This window comes from Polypterus senegalus, chromosome 15 (genome assembly GCF_016835505.1).
Source record: "Polypterus senegalus isolate Bchr_013 chromosome 15, ASM1683550v1, whole genome shotgun sequence".
Lineage (NCBI taxonomy): Eukaryota > Metazoa > Chordata > Cladistia > Polypteriformes > Polypteridae > Polypterus > Polypterus senegalus.
In genome coordinates, this window is record NC_053168.1 from 65694205 (window position 1) to 65708673 (window position 14469).

Below are 14469 nucleotides of genomic sequence, written 5' to 3' on the forward strand. Positions count from 1 at the left end.
CCTGAACTGTCAACTGTGGGACCTTATATAGACAGGCGTGTGCCTTTCCAAATCATGTCCAATCAACTGAATTTACCACAGGTGGACTCCAATTAAGCTGCAGAAACATCTCAAAGATGATCGGGGAAACAGGATGCACCTGAGCTCAATTTTGAGCTTTATGGCAAAGGCTGTGAATACTTACAGTGGTGTGAAAAACTATTTTCCCCCTTCCTGATTTCTTATTCTTTTGCATGTTTGTCACACAAAATGTTTCTGACCATCAAACACATTTAACCATTAGTCAAATATAACACAAGTAAACACAAAATGCAGTTTTTAAATGATGGTTTTTATTATTTAGGGAGAAAAAAAATCCAAACCTACATGGCCCTGTGTGAAAAAGTAATTACCCCCTGAACCTAATAACTGGTTGGGCCACCCTTAGCAGCAATAACTGCAATCAAGCGTTTGCGATAACTTGCAATGAGTCTTTTACAGCGCTCTGGAGGAATTTTGGCCCACTCATTTTTGCAGAATTGTTGTAATTCAGCTTTAGTTGAGGGTTTTCTAGCATGAACCACCTTTTTAAGGTCATGCCATAGCATCTCAATTGGATTCACGTCAGGACTTTGACTAGGCCACTCCAAAGTCTTCATTTTGTTTTTCTTCAGCCATTCAGAGGTGGATTTGCTGGTGTGTTTTGGGTCATTGTCCTGTTGCAGCACCCAAGATCGCTTCAGCTTGAGTTGACAAACAGATGGCCGGACATTCTCCTTCAGGATTTTTGGTAGACAGTAGAATTCATGGTTCCATCTATCACAGCAAGCCTTCCAGGTCCTGAAGCAGCAAAACAACCCCAGACCATCACACTACCACCACCTGTTTTTACTGTTGGTATGATGTTCTTTTTCTGAAATGCTGTGTTCCTTTTACGCCAGATGTAACGGGACATTTGCCTTCCAAAAAGTTCAACTTTTGTCTCATCAGTCCACAAGGTATTTTCCCAAAAGTCTTGGCAATCATTGAGATGTTTCTTAGCAAAATTTAGACGAGCCCTAATGTTCTTTTTGCTTAACAGTGGTTTGTGTCTTGGAAATCTGCCATGCAGGCCGTTTTTGCCCAGTCTCTTTCTTATGGTGGAGTCGTGAACACTGACCTTAATTGAGGCAAGTAAGGCCTGCAGTTCTTTAGACGTTGTCCTGGGGTCTTTTGTGACCTCTCGGATGAGTCGTCTCGGCCGGCCACTCCTGGGAAGGTTCACCACTGTTCCATGTTTTTGCCATTTGTGGATAATGGCTCTCACTGTGGTTCGCTGGAGTCCCAAAGCTTTAGAAATGGCTTTATAACCTTTACCAGACTGATAGATCTCAATTACTTCTGTTCTCATTTGTTCCTGAATTTCTTTGGATCTTGGCATGATGTCTAGCTTTTGAGGTGCTTTTGGTCTACTTCTCTGTGTCAGGCTTAAGTTTAAGTGATTTCTTGATTGAAACAGGTGTGGCAGTAATCAGGCCTGGGGGTGGCTACGGAAATTGAACTCAGGTGTGATACACCACAGTTAGGTTATTTTTTAACAAGGGGGCAATTACCTTTTCACACAGGGCCATGTAGGTTTGGATTTTTTCTCCTAAATAATAAAACCATCATTTAAAAACTGCATTTTGTGTTTACTTGTGTTATATTTGACTAATCGTTAAATGTGTTTGATGATCAGAAACATTTTGTGTGACAAACATGCAAAAGAATAAGAAATCAGGAAGGGGGCAAATAGTTTTTCACAATTTTTTAAATTTTTAATAAATTTTCAAAAACCTCAAGTAAACTTTTTTCATGTTGTCATTATGGGGTGTTGTGTGTAGAATTCTGAGGAACAAAATGAATTTAATCCATTTTGGAATAAGGCTGTAACATAACAAAATGTGGAAAAAGTGATGTGCTGTGAATACTTTCCGGATGCACTGTATATTCTTGTTCCATGCTGTTCATTTAAACACATGTAAAGTAAATGTGGTAATTGTAATGTGAGATGTCTGGTAAGAAATTAGTGCTGAGTGTATGCGGTCTGCTGTACTTTTGACTTTAATAAAGTTAGCCTTTGATCAGTAACACTTCGAGTTACTGGGCTAGACTTTGCTTTCTTGGAGGTGTATAACCTGCTGTTAAATATATTTATTGATCTGCCATTCCAATCTGTGATCTCTACATCCGAAAAGCAGAACCAAAATATATATTGCATGTTTCATTTTTTCTTTTTTCTTTTCTTTTTTCTCCAGCCGTCTGGAGTTTTTTTGTTTTTTCTGTCCCCCCTGGCCATTGAACCTTACTCTTATTCGATGTTAATGTTGATTTATTTTGTTTTATAATTATGTCTTTCATTTTTCTATTCTTTAATATGTAAAGCACTTTGAGCTACTGTTTGTATGAAAATGTGCTATATAAATAAATGTTGTTGTTGTTGTTTCAAAAATATACAGTGTAAGAAGAAAATTGTGCCTATAGTAAATTGAACAGAATTAAGCAGAATGTAAGAGTTCATTTAAGACATGGTATGCTTAAAGATATTCTTTTTGTTAATTAAAAACTTTCTGTATTTTCCACATTGTTTTTGGTAAGTTTATTTTAGGCTGTTGTTTTTTAATTTTTTTTTTATTTGGTACATACTGTATTCTTAAACCTCAAAAAAAAAATTATTTCTTTCAAAAATTTCTCTGATGAAACTGGTGGTGTTTAGGCGTGGCTTCTCAGATTTACTTTATTTTCTCCTCCACCTAGAGTTGAACGTACATCCTTTGTTGTATGTTCTTCCTGCCTGGAAAATCGGCCCAAGGCAACATTGAGCAAGTCTATCCAGAAACTTGGGGGCCGTATTGTCAACAGCTGGACTGAGGATTGCACACACCTGATTATGCCATATATCAAAGTTACAATCAAGGTGATCAGTTACTTCCTATAATTATGTTTTCAAAATTGACATTGTTAAATACATTTCTGTTTTGTATCAAATCTAAATTGGAAAAAATAACACCACATGCTACCAGTATTTAACAGTATAGTAATATTATTAACTATTGCTTTCAGATCCATCCAAACAAGATTATTTTAGGAGAGGGGTTTTAATCCTCTATCCTTGGTGGCTGCATGAGATACAGAGTTCTTAAATAGTAACCATTTTCTGCTACTAAATTAAACTATTTTTTTAGTTCATTTTAAATGACTTGCTTTTTAAGATTCTGAATACTTAATTATTTGTACACATTCAATAATGAGATGCAAAATGAGCCAACAGATGACCAGCTAACTTAATCCCATTTGCTCCTTCAAAAAAAATATTTGGAAAGAGGGGAAATGAAATTCTGGTAAATATTGGTCTGTTCTGGGACACAAAATATTTTGATGATACTCTTGAAAACCATAAAGTTTGCAAATATTTTGTGTGCCATAATGAGTTTTTAGTTAACTGGAAGACTTGATTTCCAGAAACAGTGGCTTTCTAGGTTTGAGTTTTGGAGCTTGAGTTAGTCGCCTATCTCTTTAAATCTAATTATTGTTTGGCTAATGGTAAAGAACAAAAAAAACAACTTAAAAATGACATTAGTTTTGAGTACATTAATTACAAAAGTTTGTAAATGTTAAAAAAAATTTTAAATGAAAATAAACAGAATATTCGATTATTACTGGTTACTAGTCATGAATGCCTGAAAAGAAAACCTGCAGCCCTTCAAGATGTAGGTTTAACTCCCCTGTTCCAGGGCATAATCATCTGGTATAAGTATTAATAGTGACAGCAACATAGAAAAATAAAAATGTCTACAGTAGTTGCTAGCCATGGAGGACATGATGTGGGATTTTTTTGGAAGCATCATATTTATAAATGAGTTATATATATGAGGATTCAACCAACTATGGATTGAAAATATTCAGGGTGGGGGAAAAAAAAATCGGCACATTCCAAAAAGCAAAATTTAAATTTGCCATGTGCCAACCTCTGTGCTGAATCCAAGTGAATGAAATGATGTTAGACGTACCCTGCTGTAGCCTTATATATACTTATAGTTTCATACTTTATATCAGTGTTTCTAATTGAAACATCTGCAATTATAAAGCCTCAACCTTTAACACTTGCGGATCCTTAATCACCACAGATCCTGTCATTAGTATTGTAGTGACTTCAGGGTCTGCTCCTGAGAGGAACACATTCCTCAAGTGGTTGCAGACTGTCTGTGGAGGTGGGTATACCTAGAGAAGCCAGCTGTGAAGCAACCCCATGAGCAGCAGGTAAGGGAGAAACACAGACACAGCACTTAGAGAGCACTTACATCATGTCGCTTAGCTGCCGGAAAGTCTTGGATTTTGGTCGTGGGCTGGGGTCTGCTCACAGAGCTGGAGGGAACAGTGTGGCATGGGGGTTGCTTCTGATCTGTGTAGTGAGGCAAAGGTGGGAGGTGTGCATGAAGTTACAAAGGGACAGAGTGGCTGGGAGTATGTGGCGCCACTGAAGACCTGAGCAGCATGTCAGAAACACTACTGAAAAAGCCAAACCGTTGCTTTTAGGGCCATTCACCAGCAACCAGCTTAAACAGGCTAATTCCATTTCTCCGTCTCTATAATGTTATTCATTAAAGAAAGCAATTTATAGCACCTTTCGTACTAAATGGGAGTGTTTGCCACCTTTTCTGAGCAGGTGCCCAAGCAACACAGAGCAAGTCCATGCCTTTTTTGGTGGTTTATGAGGGTACCATAGTCTATGATATAAAAGGAAAGAACAAAGAAACTTGCCAATTTTACTATATTAATCAAATCTAAGGTAACTTCAGAAATACAGTGATTGTGACAGTGAGAGCCAGATGTACAAATTAAAAACTTTAACATCTTTTAAGGATATTTTAATTGCATAATCAAAGCATAATGTAATATGATAAATTACTGTGTATTCTTGCAGTGGGTACCCACTGTCTTCTCATATGAATCGTTGTAAGACTTTCCATTATATCATTGTATCTATAGACTTCTAACACGCTGCTTTAATTCATTACTGTTTCTGTGTTGTTGATATATTTAAATTTAAGTGTTAGCTATTCATTTTATGACTGATGTATGGTGGTTTTTCAGACAGTAAGTGATCTGTTGCTTTTGACATGAAATTGAATTTATAGCCAAATTTGCATCTATATTATAATAATATATATATATATATATATATATATATATATATATATATATATATATATATATATATATATATATATAAAGATAGTTTACATTATTTTTGTCCTTGGTTTTCTTATGCTCTTTATTCAAATATCTTTCAGACTATATGTGCTTTAATTAGTTGCTGCCCAATAGTGAAACCTGAATATTTCACTGCATTTTTTAATGCTGTGGAACACAAAGAGAATCCCCCAAGCATCGAAAGGTATGAACTTTTATGTGTTTTATTTTCCTGTATTGATGGCATACATTATACGTTTTTAATGTAATGTAATTTGGATGTAAGTTAATTTTTTATTGTTTATGCTAGATTGAAAACTCTATTTAGTCAGTCATTCATTCAACGTGCCGTGCCAGAATCCTGAAATGGGTTTTAGCTATGGCTTCTTTCTCACTTCTGTATTTGAGAGTCATCAATATACTGTATCAAATGTCTTCATTCCAGTTACTAGCCAGCCAAGAAACCTTAATTGTTGACAATCCCTTGCTTGTTTACTTTCTTTCTGTCCAATCAATACTAATTCCTCTAATTTTTCTTTTCAAACAAATGGCCAACAGATTGAATTTGTCTTTTCAAAATTACCTCTTGCAATTCCCGAGTCATTCCAGCTCTATGCAACGCCTCTACATTTGTAATCATTTTAGTCCATGATATTCTCATCATCCTTCTGAGAAGCCACTTTTCCACTGCTTCTAAGAATACCATACAGAAGAGGTGACCAAACATAACATTTCAATGTTTGCTGTCAAGTAATTAGTGACACACTTTTTTGATAACAAAACCCATTCCATCTTTTTGAAAGCACTCTTAGCTATGGCAATTTGGCACTTTATCTCCTGGTCTTTTCTCACATTAGCCATTAACATGCTACCTAGATATATAAACTGATTCACCTGCTCCATTGCTTGTCCTTTCACTAAAGTTGTATAGGTAGGATTAGTTGTTTTCTATAAAAGTACCAGCACCAGCAAAGATTTCTTTCTGATGATTTCCAGACCCTTCTTATAATTTTATTCTCGAGTTTTTGTTCTTCATCGGCTAATGGCACTATATCATTTGTGCATTGCAAATTATTTATATTCACGCCACCAACCTTTATCCCTAATATACTGCACGATCATTTCTGTATGTAATGAAAATTGATCAGGAGACAAGACACAACCTTGTCTTGTTCCTGTCTTTACTTCTGTATGTTCACCAATAGTTTTGTTTAATCTAATAGCAGCTTCCTGAACCCAATATAAATTCATTAATAATTCCAAGTCTTGTCTATCCACATCGATAGATTCAAGCATTTTAATTTAATGGATCATGGCTCACAAAATCAAATGCTTTTACATAATCTGAAAAACATCCATAGATATCTTTCTGCATTTCAATTTCTGCTAACATCGTAAGAACAAAAAAATCACATTTCTTGTTCCTTCATCTTGCAAATCACATTTAAATAAGGCAGCCCGAACATCTAATCGGAGGTCAAGCCAGTAAATCTGAGAAGCGCTCTAGAGGTGGTGGATAAAGACAATGTAGATTGGCTATGAAGATGACAATTTTTTTAATAAGTAAGAAATTAGGAAGGTTTTTTTTTCTGTGAGTACTTTGAGTATGACACTGACAGTAAAAAGATCAAGTGTGTCTACATTGTCACAAAGTTGATACATACTCAAAGAAAGGTTTGGGGCAGCCACCCGTATAATCTCGAAACCTGGCTGCAAAGTCATTCTTTTAACAGAGATACAGCACTGAAGTGCATACAACGAGTCCAAGACAAGACTGAGGGAAAAGGGAAAAAGGGCAGGCTTTTAAAGGGTAAGACAGGAAGTGAGGTCATAAGGATCGGGCACGTGTTCGTCACTCATTGGATCAGGCCCGGACGTGACGTAAGGTCTGTTTCCATTGGTTCGGTCCCGGAAGTGATGTCGAGAGCCAGGTGGAGTCTCCCAGGGATGGTCTACAGGGAACTGAGAAAAAGAGTGCACTCTGCCACATCCCGGCATGCCTCAGAACTGCCTGTACTCAAGCCCTTTAGCTGCCTCCCATGCGCACGTGTGTGACAACATCTATAAATATATAATATTAACTTACTCATTCATTAAAAAAAACACTTTTCCATCTAGCTAAAAAGTTGAAGTTAGGCAGGATGGTACATATGAAGGACAGCAGGAATTCACTAAGAAAGGACATTTCGATGTATCGATATTTCTCTGCAGCATTGAGAAAATGTTGAAGTGGGGGATAGATAGATAGATAGTTAGTTACTTTATTAATCCCAAGGGGAAATTCACATAATCCAGCAGCAGTATACTGATACAAAAAACAAATATTAAATTTAAATAGTAATAAAAATTCATGTAAAAGCAGACAATAACTTCGAGTAATGTTAGCATTTACTCCCCCGGGTGGAATTGAAGAGTGGCATAGTGTGGAGGAGGAACGATCTCCTCAGTCTGTCAGTGGAGCAAGACAGTGACAAAAGTCTGTCACTGAAGCTACTCCTCTGCCTGGAGATGACACTGTTCAGTGGATGCAGTGGATTCTTCATGATTGACAGGAGTTTGCTTAATGCCTGTGTGGTGTTGTGGGTCCACAGCTCATTTAGTAAGGGCCAGTTTTTAAATAAATAATCACCGCACTCGAGTCGGCTTCATGAGGGGGTGTTGGGCCATAGCAAGCCACGAGGCGATCTGCGGTGTGGGCGTTTCTTACCGAGTGCACAGGTGAGGGACTGCCCACATCCATGATTGTTCCCGTGGCTAATGTGCTGCAGCTGCTATGGCCCCTCGCATTATAAAAGAAGCGCGAGTCGGTTGGGAGAGGAGAAGAAAAAGACGAAAAAAAAGAACACAACGGAAGGAGTGAGAGAAAGAGATGGAGGTTGCTGAAGATAGCAGGAAGTAAGAGAGAGAGCGCCGTTACGGAAGAGCGAGCGAGGGAGAAAGCAGGCAGCTGGGAGGCGAGCCCACGAGGGGAATGTTTGACCGACACTCAGTGGGGCTGAGAAAGCGGTCGCTCCAGCTGATCGACCAAGTAGCTGGAGTGACCAGTGGAGGAATCGACTTGACCGTAGAAGGAGCGGGAGTCGAGAAGGCTTTGGGCTGATGTAGTCCCAGTGTGAGCGCCTTGGCCGCTGGGAAATAACCCAGGTCTTGGTCCGGTTGGGAGCCTGACGAAGCCAAAGGTCGAAGGGCAGCTGATCCTGCAGGTAGGCGACTCTCCTGTAGAGCAGACCAGATGGGCGTAGCAGGGGAGCCGCCATGGAAGCAGAAGACACTGGGCTTTTGGTTTTAACATATTACTTCCTGTACTATTGTACCTCATTGTTTTTAGAGGATTTTTCTATTTATTGGTTTTAACCTCCACGATTTCTTTTAAGGATTATTTATTTATTGAACTTTTGAAACACTGCACTTTATTTGGACACTTTGAACATTTTTGTTTGTTTTTGTTGGATATTTTAATAAAAGCACTTTTGCACTTTTTTATACCATCCCCTTGCTCAAATTTTGTCTCACTGTTTAGCTCACTCGGTGACATTATCAACGGTGTTGGGTTCAAGGGCTCCCAAATATCAGATGGGAGCATGGAGCCGAACCCGCATCGTCACAGCCCATCGCTCTGCTACAGATGTTAAACTGTCCAACTTTACTCCTACAATAGAGCCTGTCTTCTTAACAAGTTTGTCCAGGCGTGAGGCGTCCTTCATCTTTATGCTGCCTCCCCAGCACACCACCGCATAGTAGAGGGCACTCGCCACAACCGTCTGGTAGAACATCTGCAGCATCTTATTGCAGATGTTGAAGGACACCAACCTTCTAAGGAAGTATAGTCGGCTCTGACCTTTCTTACACAGAGCATCAGTATTGGCAGTCTAGTCCAATTTGTCATCCAGCTGCACTCCCAGGTATTTATAGGTCTGTACCCTCTGCACACAGTCTCCTCTGATGATCACGGGGTCCATAGGGGCCTGGGCCTCCTAAAATCCACCACGAGTTCCTTGGTCTTACTGGTGTTCAGGTGTAAGTGGTTTGAGTCACACCATTTAACAAAGTTTATTTATTAAATTATTCATTTATTAAAGTTCCCATCAGCCAGTACATTGCTGCAGACAATTTTATCAGCACTCATAAAGTGAGCTTCAATAAAAGCACCATGTAATCAAAGGTAGCAACTGCTGTGTTTTTTTTTTTTTCTTTTGTTTCAGTGGTTTACAGTGTTTATAATAACAATAATACATTTTAATGTAGTGCTGGCCTTTGTAGCCTTGGGACCCAGTTTTACCTTTTACAGATCATTGATAGCACACAGACAGCATTTGAAGGGTTTTCTCCTTTTGTGAATTTAATGTGATTAGAAGCTTGGGGGTCCCCTTAGTGAAGTGAGCACAGTTGAAAATGACAGGGGGGAGGGGGCAAAAGTATCACGTAGCACTGCCCATTGCTTTGGCAGACCAGGGGTGTGTCACATGTGACAAATCTGATATAGACTGATTACAGTACCTTTAATCAGTGCATAGCCTTAAGCCTTTGATAAAGCAAACACTGATGTCTGCCTACATATTGTCATTAAGTTTGCAATACTAATTCACCATCAGCATTAAGTGCACTTTCAGAAGTTATAAATGAAAGGAGGAGGAAAAAAAAACCCAGCCAATTAACTTACGGTGTCAAGCTACAATTGAACAGAATGAAGTGTGGTTTCAACCCCACTCTATAGTTAATGGAAATGATTTTTGTGATAAGAGAGCAAAACAGTGCTTTTGAGTGAGTAAAGTTAATTACTACCTTTTTTTGGTTGGTAAATGTTTTTTCAAGTCCACTGTGTACTGAGGCAGTACTAATTTTAGGATTTGATACTAATGAAGAGCTGAGATTATAAGCAGTTATTAGCTTTAAATGAATCATTACAAAGGTGATTTAAAGATATTACCTAATACCACTTTTTCTGCTGCAGTCTCTCTCACACCAACACCACCAAGGACTGTATGAGGCGTGTTCAACAGTCAGTAGCTCAAGTGAACTAATACTAGCCCTGGTTAGCAAAAAACATAAAAAATACAAATACTGTAGATAGTTAAATAGCACTTCTGAATAAATTTGATTAACCCATGGCCCTTAAACTGAGGCCCCTAGATTATTTGATGTGATCGACTAATTGACTAAAAATTTTTGTTTTAATGTTTAAATGTGATATACAGGTAGTCCCCAGGTTACGGACATCCGACCTACAACATACGAAAGGGGCCGCAGCTGCGACGCATGCGCCTCAGTAACTGCCGCTCCGTCATCTTCGACCTAGGGACGCTGCAAGTGGAGACTGAATAGAGGCTGGAGGGGGGCGATTTTGCTGCAGTGTAATGTCCCTTGGGCGGCTCCCGGCGGCAAGCGATTTCACTGCCTGCGCACGGCTGCCCCATTCATTATCGGTGGGCGGCTGGTGATGCTGCAGGCGGTGACCTGGTTAATAATAATAATAATAATGATTCTTTGCATTTATATAGCACTTTTCTCACTACTCAAAGTGCTCAGAAATTGCAGGTTAAGGGCCTTGCTGAAGGGCCCAACAGAGCAGAATCCCTTTTGGCATTTACGGGATTCGAGTTGTGGCTAAATGGAGGCCATTAAGGGTGAACGAGCATTGCAGTGTGCCTCGGATGACTGCCTGTTGAATGAGGGAGGTGGTGGGTGATTCACTATACTCCTTTCGCCGCACCGTGCTTGTTCTCGGTGGGCGGACGCTTCAGGCAGCATACTGTAGTGGAGGTGACTGTGAGGTGGGCTGGTGATGAACCTCTCCTCGCCACCCCCATTCATTCTCCATTGCAAGCCTGCTTGTACTGTTATACACATAATAGGAAGTTGTCTCTTGTCAGTACATCAGACGTGTTGATGACAGGTGCCTTCCTGCTGTGATAGTGTGTACAGTGCTGTGTATAAGAGCTCATCTTAACCTTTTGTCTTCACCCTTCAAGAATGTCTCTGATGCAAGTGCTGGTGATACAGTAAAGAAGAGAAAAACCATCACCATTGAAAATAAAGTAGAAATAATAAAAAAGTCAGAGAGAGGTGAAACTCTCACTTGGTTACAGTCGGTCAACAATACATTTATTAAAATAATGTACCTGTCCCGACTTACATACAAATTCAACTTAAGTACAAACCTAGTCCCTATCTCGTATGTAACCCGGGGACTGCCTGTATTTTCTTCATTGACTAGTTGTCCCTGCCCCTCCTTCATATTGCATGGCAGCTTGCTAACAATTCTGTACTGGCAGCTGTACCAGATTCAGTCTAAGAATATGTTTCATCTGAAAATGCGAGAAAGGGGTTGTTTTGTGCTGTTCCACAATAACACTAGCTAAACGCATGAACACCTGAAGAAGCAGCACAGGACAAGCCAACAGTGGAGTATGTAACTACTTAAAATTTCCTAAATTTTTGACAGTAGTTCTTTTAGTGTTGTGATGCTGGTTGTCTTGAGAAAAGCAAAGTAGTGACTAGTGTTGGGGTTAAAGTTAGATCAACTGTATTTCTTTGGACAGAACAGATAAATTGTCTGCTAAATGCATGTCAGATGCCACCATTATTTTATTTCATTACACTCATCAGTAATAATCTTTCAGTACGTAGGCTAGCTAAATACAATAAACTAGTTTGTTTAAAGCACTTGCTAGCTTTATTTTGGTTAGAGCTGCATTTTTACCCTTTCCTCAGATATTTATTTGAGAGCTGGAAACTTGTTACTCCTTAACTATCACCTTGTGGATCTGAAAGATAACTATTTATCAGTGGTTGTCAAAATTGAGTATCAATAATCCTATATAAACAAAGGCCAGCTTTTTAAAGTTATATTTTAGGTATTTTCCACAATCATTAAATTGTAAGTAAATCACATTCAATAAGCGTTCAGACTGACTCACTAAGATGTAATTTATTTATACTGAAAGTGAGTTTGCAACACAGTAACATCACAGGGATTCTGCTGCTAAGAAGTTGGCTTTTTTGAAGAGACACAGTTTCGATTGCTAAATGCACAAACTGCACAGCTTAATTAACTTTTTTATCTTCCCATGTTCTCAAATCAGTGCACACTGGCTGATGAATGTACACCCACTGTTGAGTTGTTTTTTTTTTGTTTTTGTTTTTTTGGAAGATGTTCCCATTTGTGTGTTGGACAAAATCTTTTCCACTGGATTTTTAATGGATAATTAATGTGCACTTAAGTGGTAATCTACTTATTAAGATATCTATAAGGTTGCTTTTCAAAAAGTGAAAAATGAACAGAAAATATATTTGATTTATATGCTGTCTTCCCCATGCTCTAAACATTTAACATAAAGACTTTAAAATGAACAGATTTATGTGTGTATTCTCAGCCTGGCTCTTCACCGTTTTTTTACAGTAAATCTCTCTATTATCTCACTATTATAAAAAGAAATCATGTCCTGGAAAGCAAAAGCAAGGCTACGATACATGATCTTCTCGGAAGACAGCTAAAAGACCCGCAAGAAAAGAGACTTGCCATGGTGCATCTCACGGGAACATAGAACGAGATTCTTGCAAGACACGCCCTACTTACAAACAATAGTAGGATAAAGGACATCAGCTGTAAAGGCTTTAAAAAGATCGAAGGGCAGCGCGACAGCACACCCCCACCCACCCAGGAGCAAGCAGCATTATACGTCCTGCAAGAAAGAATTCAGCCACACCCGGGGCTGTAAATAAAAGGGATAACTATTATTTTCAGAACGTCGCGCGCAAGACCAGCCAGTGAGCCCATCATTTAAAACAGGTCCATCTAACCTAGCAGTTGTTGGACTGCATCTGTCAGACAAGCATCATGTGCTCCCAGCTCTTAAAACGATGACAAGAGACAAGCAAAACATGCAGCTCACCAACAGCAGGAAGACAGCAGATGATGCAACGGCAAATCCTTAGCGTACATTTAAATGCATCTCCCCTTCACAGCACATATATTGCCTGCCTAAGGTAAAGTCATCGTTGATGGACGATCGCAGGAATCGTGGTAAATAGGTGTCCTTTCATCGGATTAGCGCTATTTCAGCTGTGGAATGGCCAAATGGGGGAGGCAGCTTAATGAATGAGGTATCCAGGACATAAAACAAATCCAAAGCATATTATATGATATCATCTAATGTGAAATTCTACTCCGTACTTCTAGAATTTTTATTTTTATACTGTATTGATGATTTATTCTGTGCTATGTGTTGTACTGTATTGTATTGACCCACTTCTTTTTGACACCCACTGCACGCCCAACCTACCTGGAAAGGAGTCTCTCTTTGAACTGCCTTTCCCGATTTTTTCCCTAAAAGGGGTTTTTTTTTTTTTTGGGGAGTTTTTCCTCTGGTCGTCTTAGAGGGTCAAGGCTGGGGGGCTGTCAGGAGGCAGGGCCTGTTAAAGCCCATTGTGTCACTTCTTGTGTGATTTTGGCCTATACAAAAAATAAATTGTATATCCGGTAAACCAAACACGGGGGGTGGGCGAGCGAAGCGAGCAGGGGGCAGAGCCCCCTAGTATAAAAAAATTTTGGGACGAGACTTTTTCAGAGAGATAATTTCAAGTCCCACGAGATGAGACTTTGTACCAAGAGATGAATTGAAAACAGGTGTAAGGACGGAAATAAAAGACAAACTGTAGAAGAAGAAAAGACAAAGAGCAGAAGACAAAATAGAACATTGTAAAGAGGTTCAAAAACGTTGGTGTGATACACATGCAGAGCAGGTTAGAGATAATGAAAGTCCTAAACTGGGAAAGTCTCAAAGAACTGATAGTAAAGATTGCATTAGCTTTAACAAACGGAAATCATTACTCTGTTAAATAATGGAACAGCAAAAAGAGATCGAGTATATGGACAAGGAGAGATTGTTTGGCTTTGAAGTTTAAGTCGGAGATTTGTAGGTTGTCTAATTCGTGTTGCCATCATGGAAAAGTAGTGTTTCTTCCCAATGAAGTGGCTTGTCCGAGAGAAATAAAAGATTTGTTATTTGGTGAAATCCCAAACACTACAGGCAAAATATCTGGATCGACAAGTTTAATTTCAAAGAAACCACAATTCAGTCAGGTTTATATTTATGATCATGGAGAAGCAATGCAACATAGAATCGAAAGAGTTAAACTATTGGACGTATTAGAAATTCTAATAATGGGTACAAATCCATATGTCCAAACACGGATAACATTAGACAACAAAGTAGAGCTTGATATGCCATTCGTATCAAAACGTTTACAGTTTCCCATTAGAATAGCTTTTGCAAACAT

At 38.9% G+C, this 14469-nt stretch overlaps 1 protein-coding gene across 3 annotated transcripts in view; it reads left to right on the top strand.

Moving 5' to 3' along the window:
• Positions 1-14469, top strand: part of nbn (nibrin) — an 83023-nt gene that overhangs the window by 19018 nt on the left and 49536 nt on the right. For all 3 annotated transcript variants that reach the window (XM_039736263.1, XM_039736262.1, XM_039736261.1), the window contains exons 4-5: positions 2755-2914; positions 5292-5395. In XM_039736263.1, coding sequence (XP_039592197.1) covers positions 2755-2914; positions 5292-5395 — 264 coding nt within the window. The remainder of the gene's footprint in view (positions 1-2754; positions 2915-5291; positions 5396-14469) is intronic.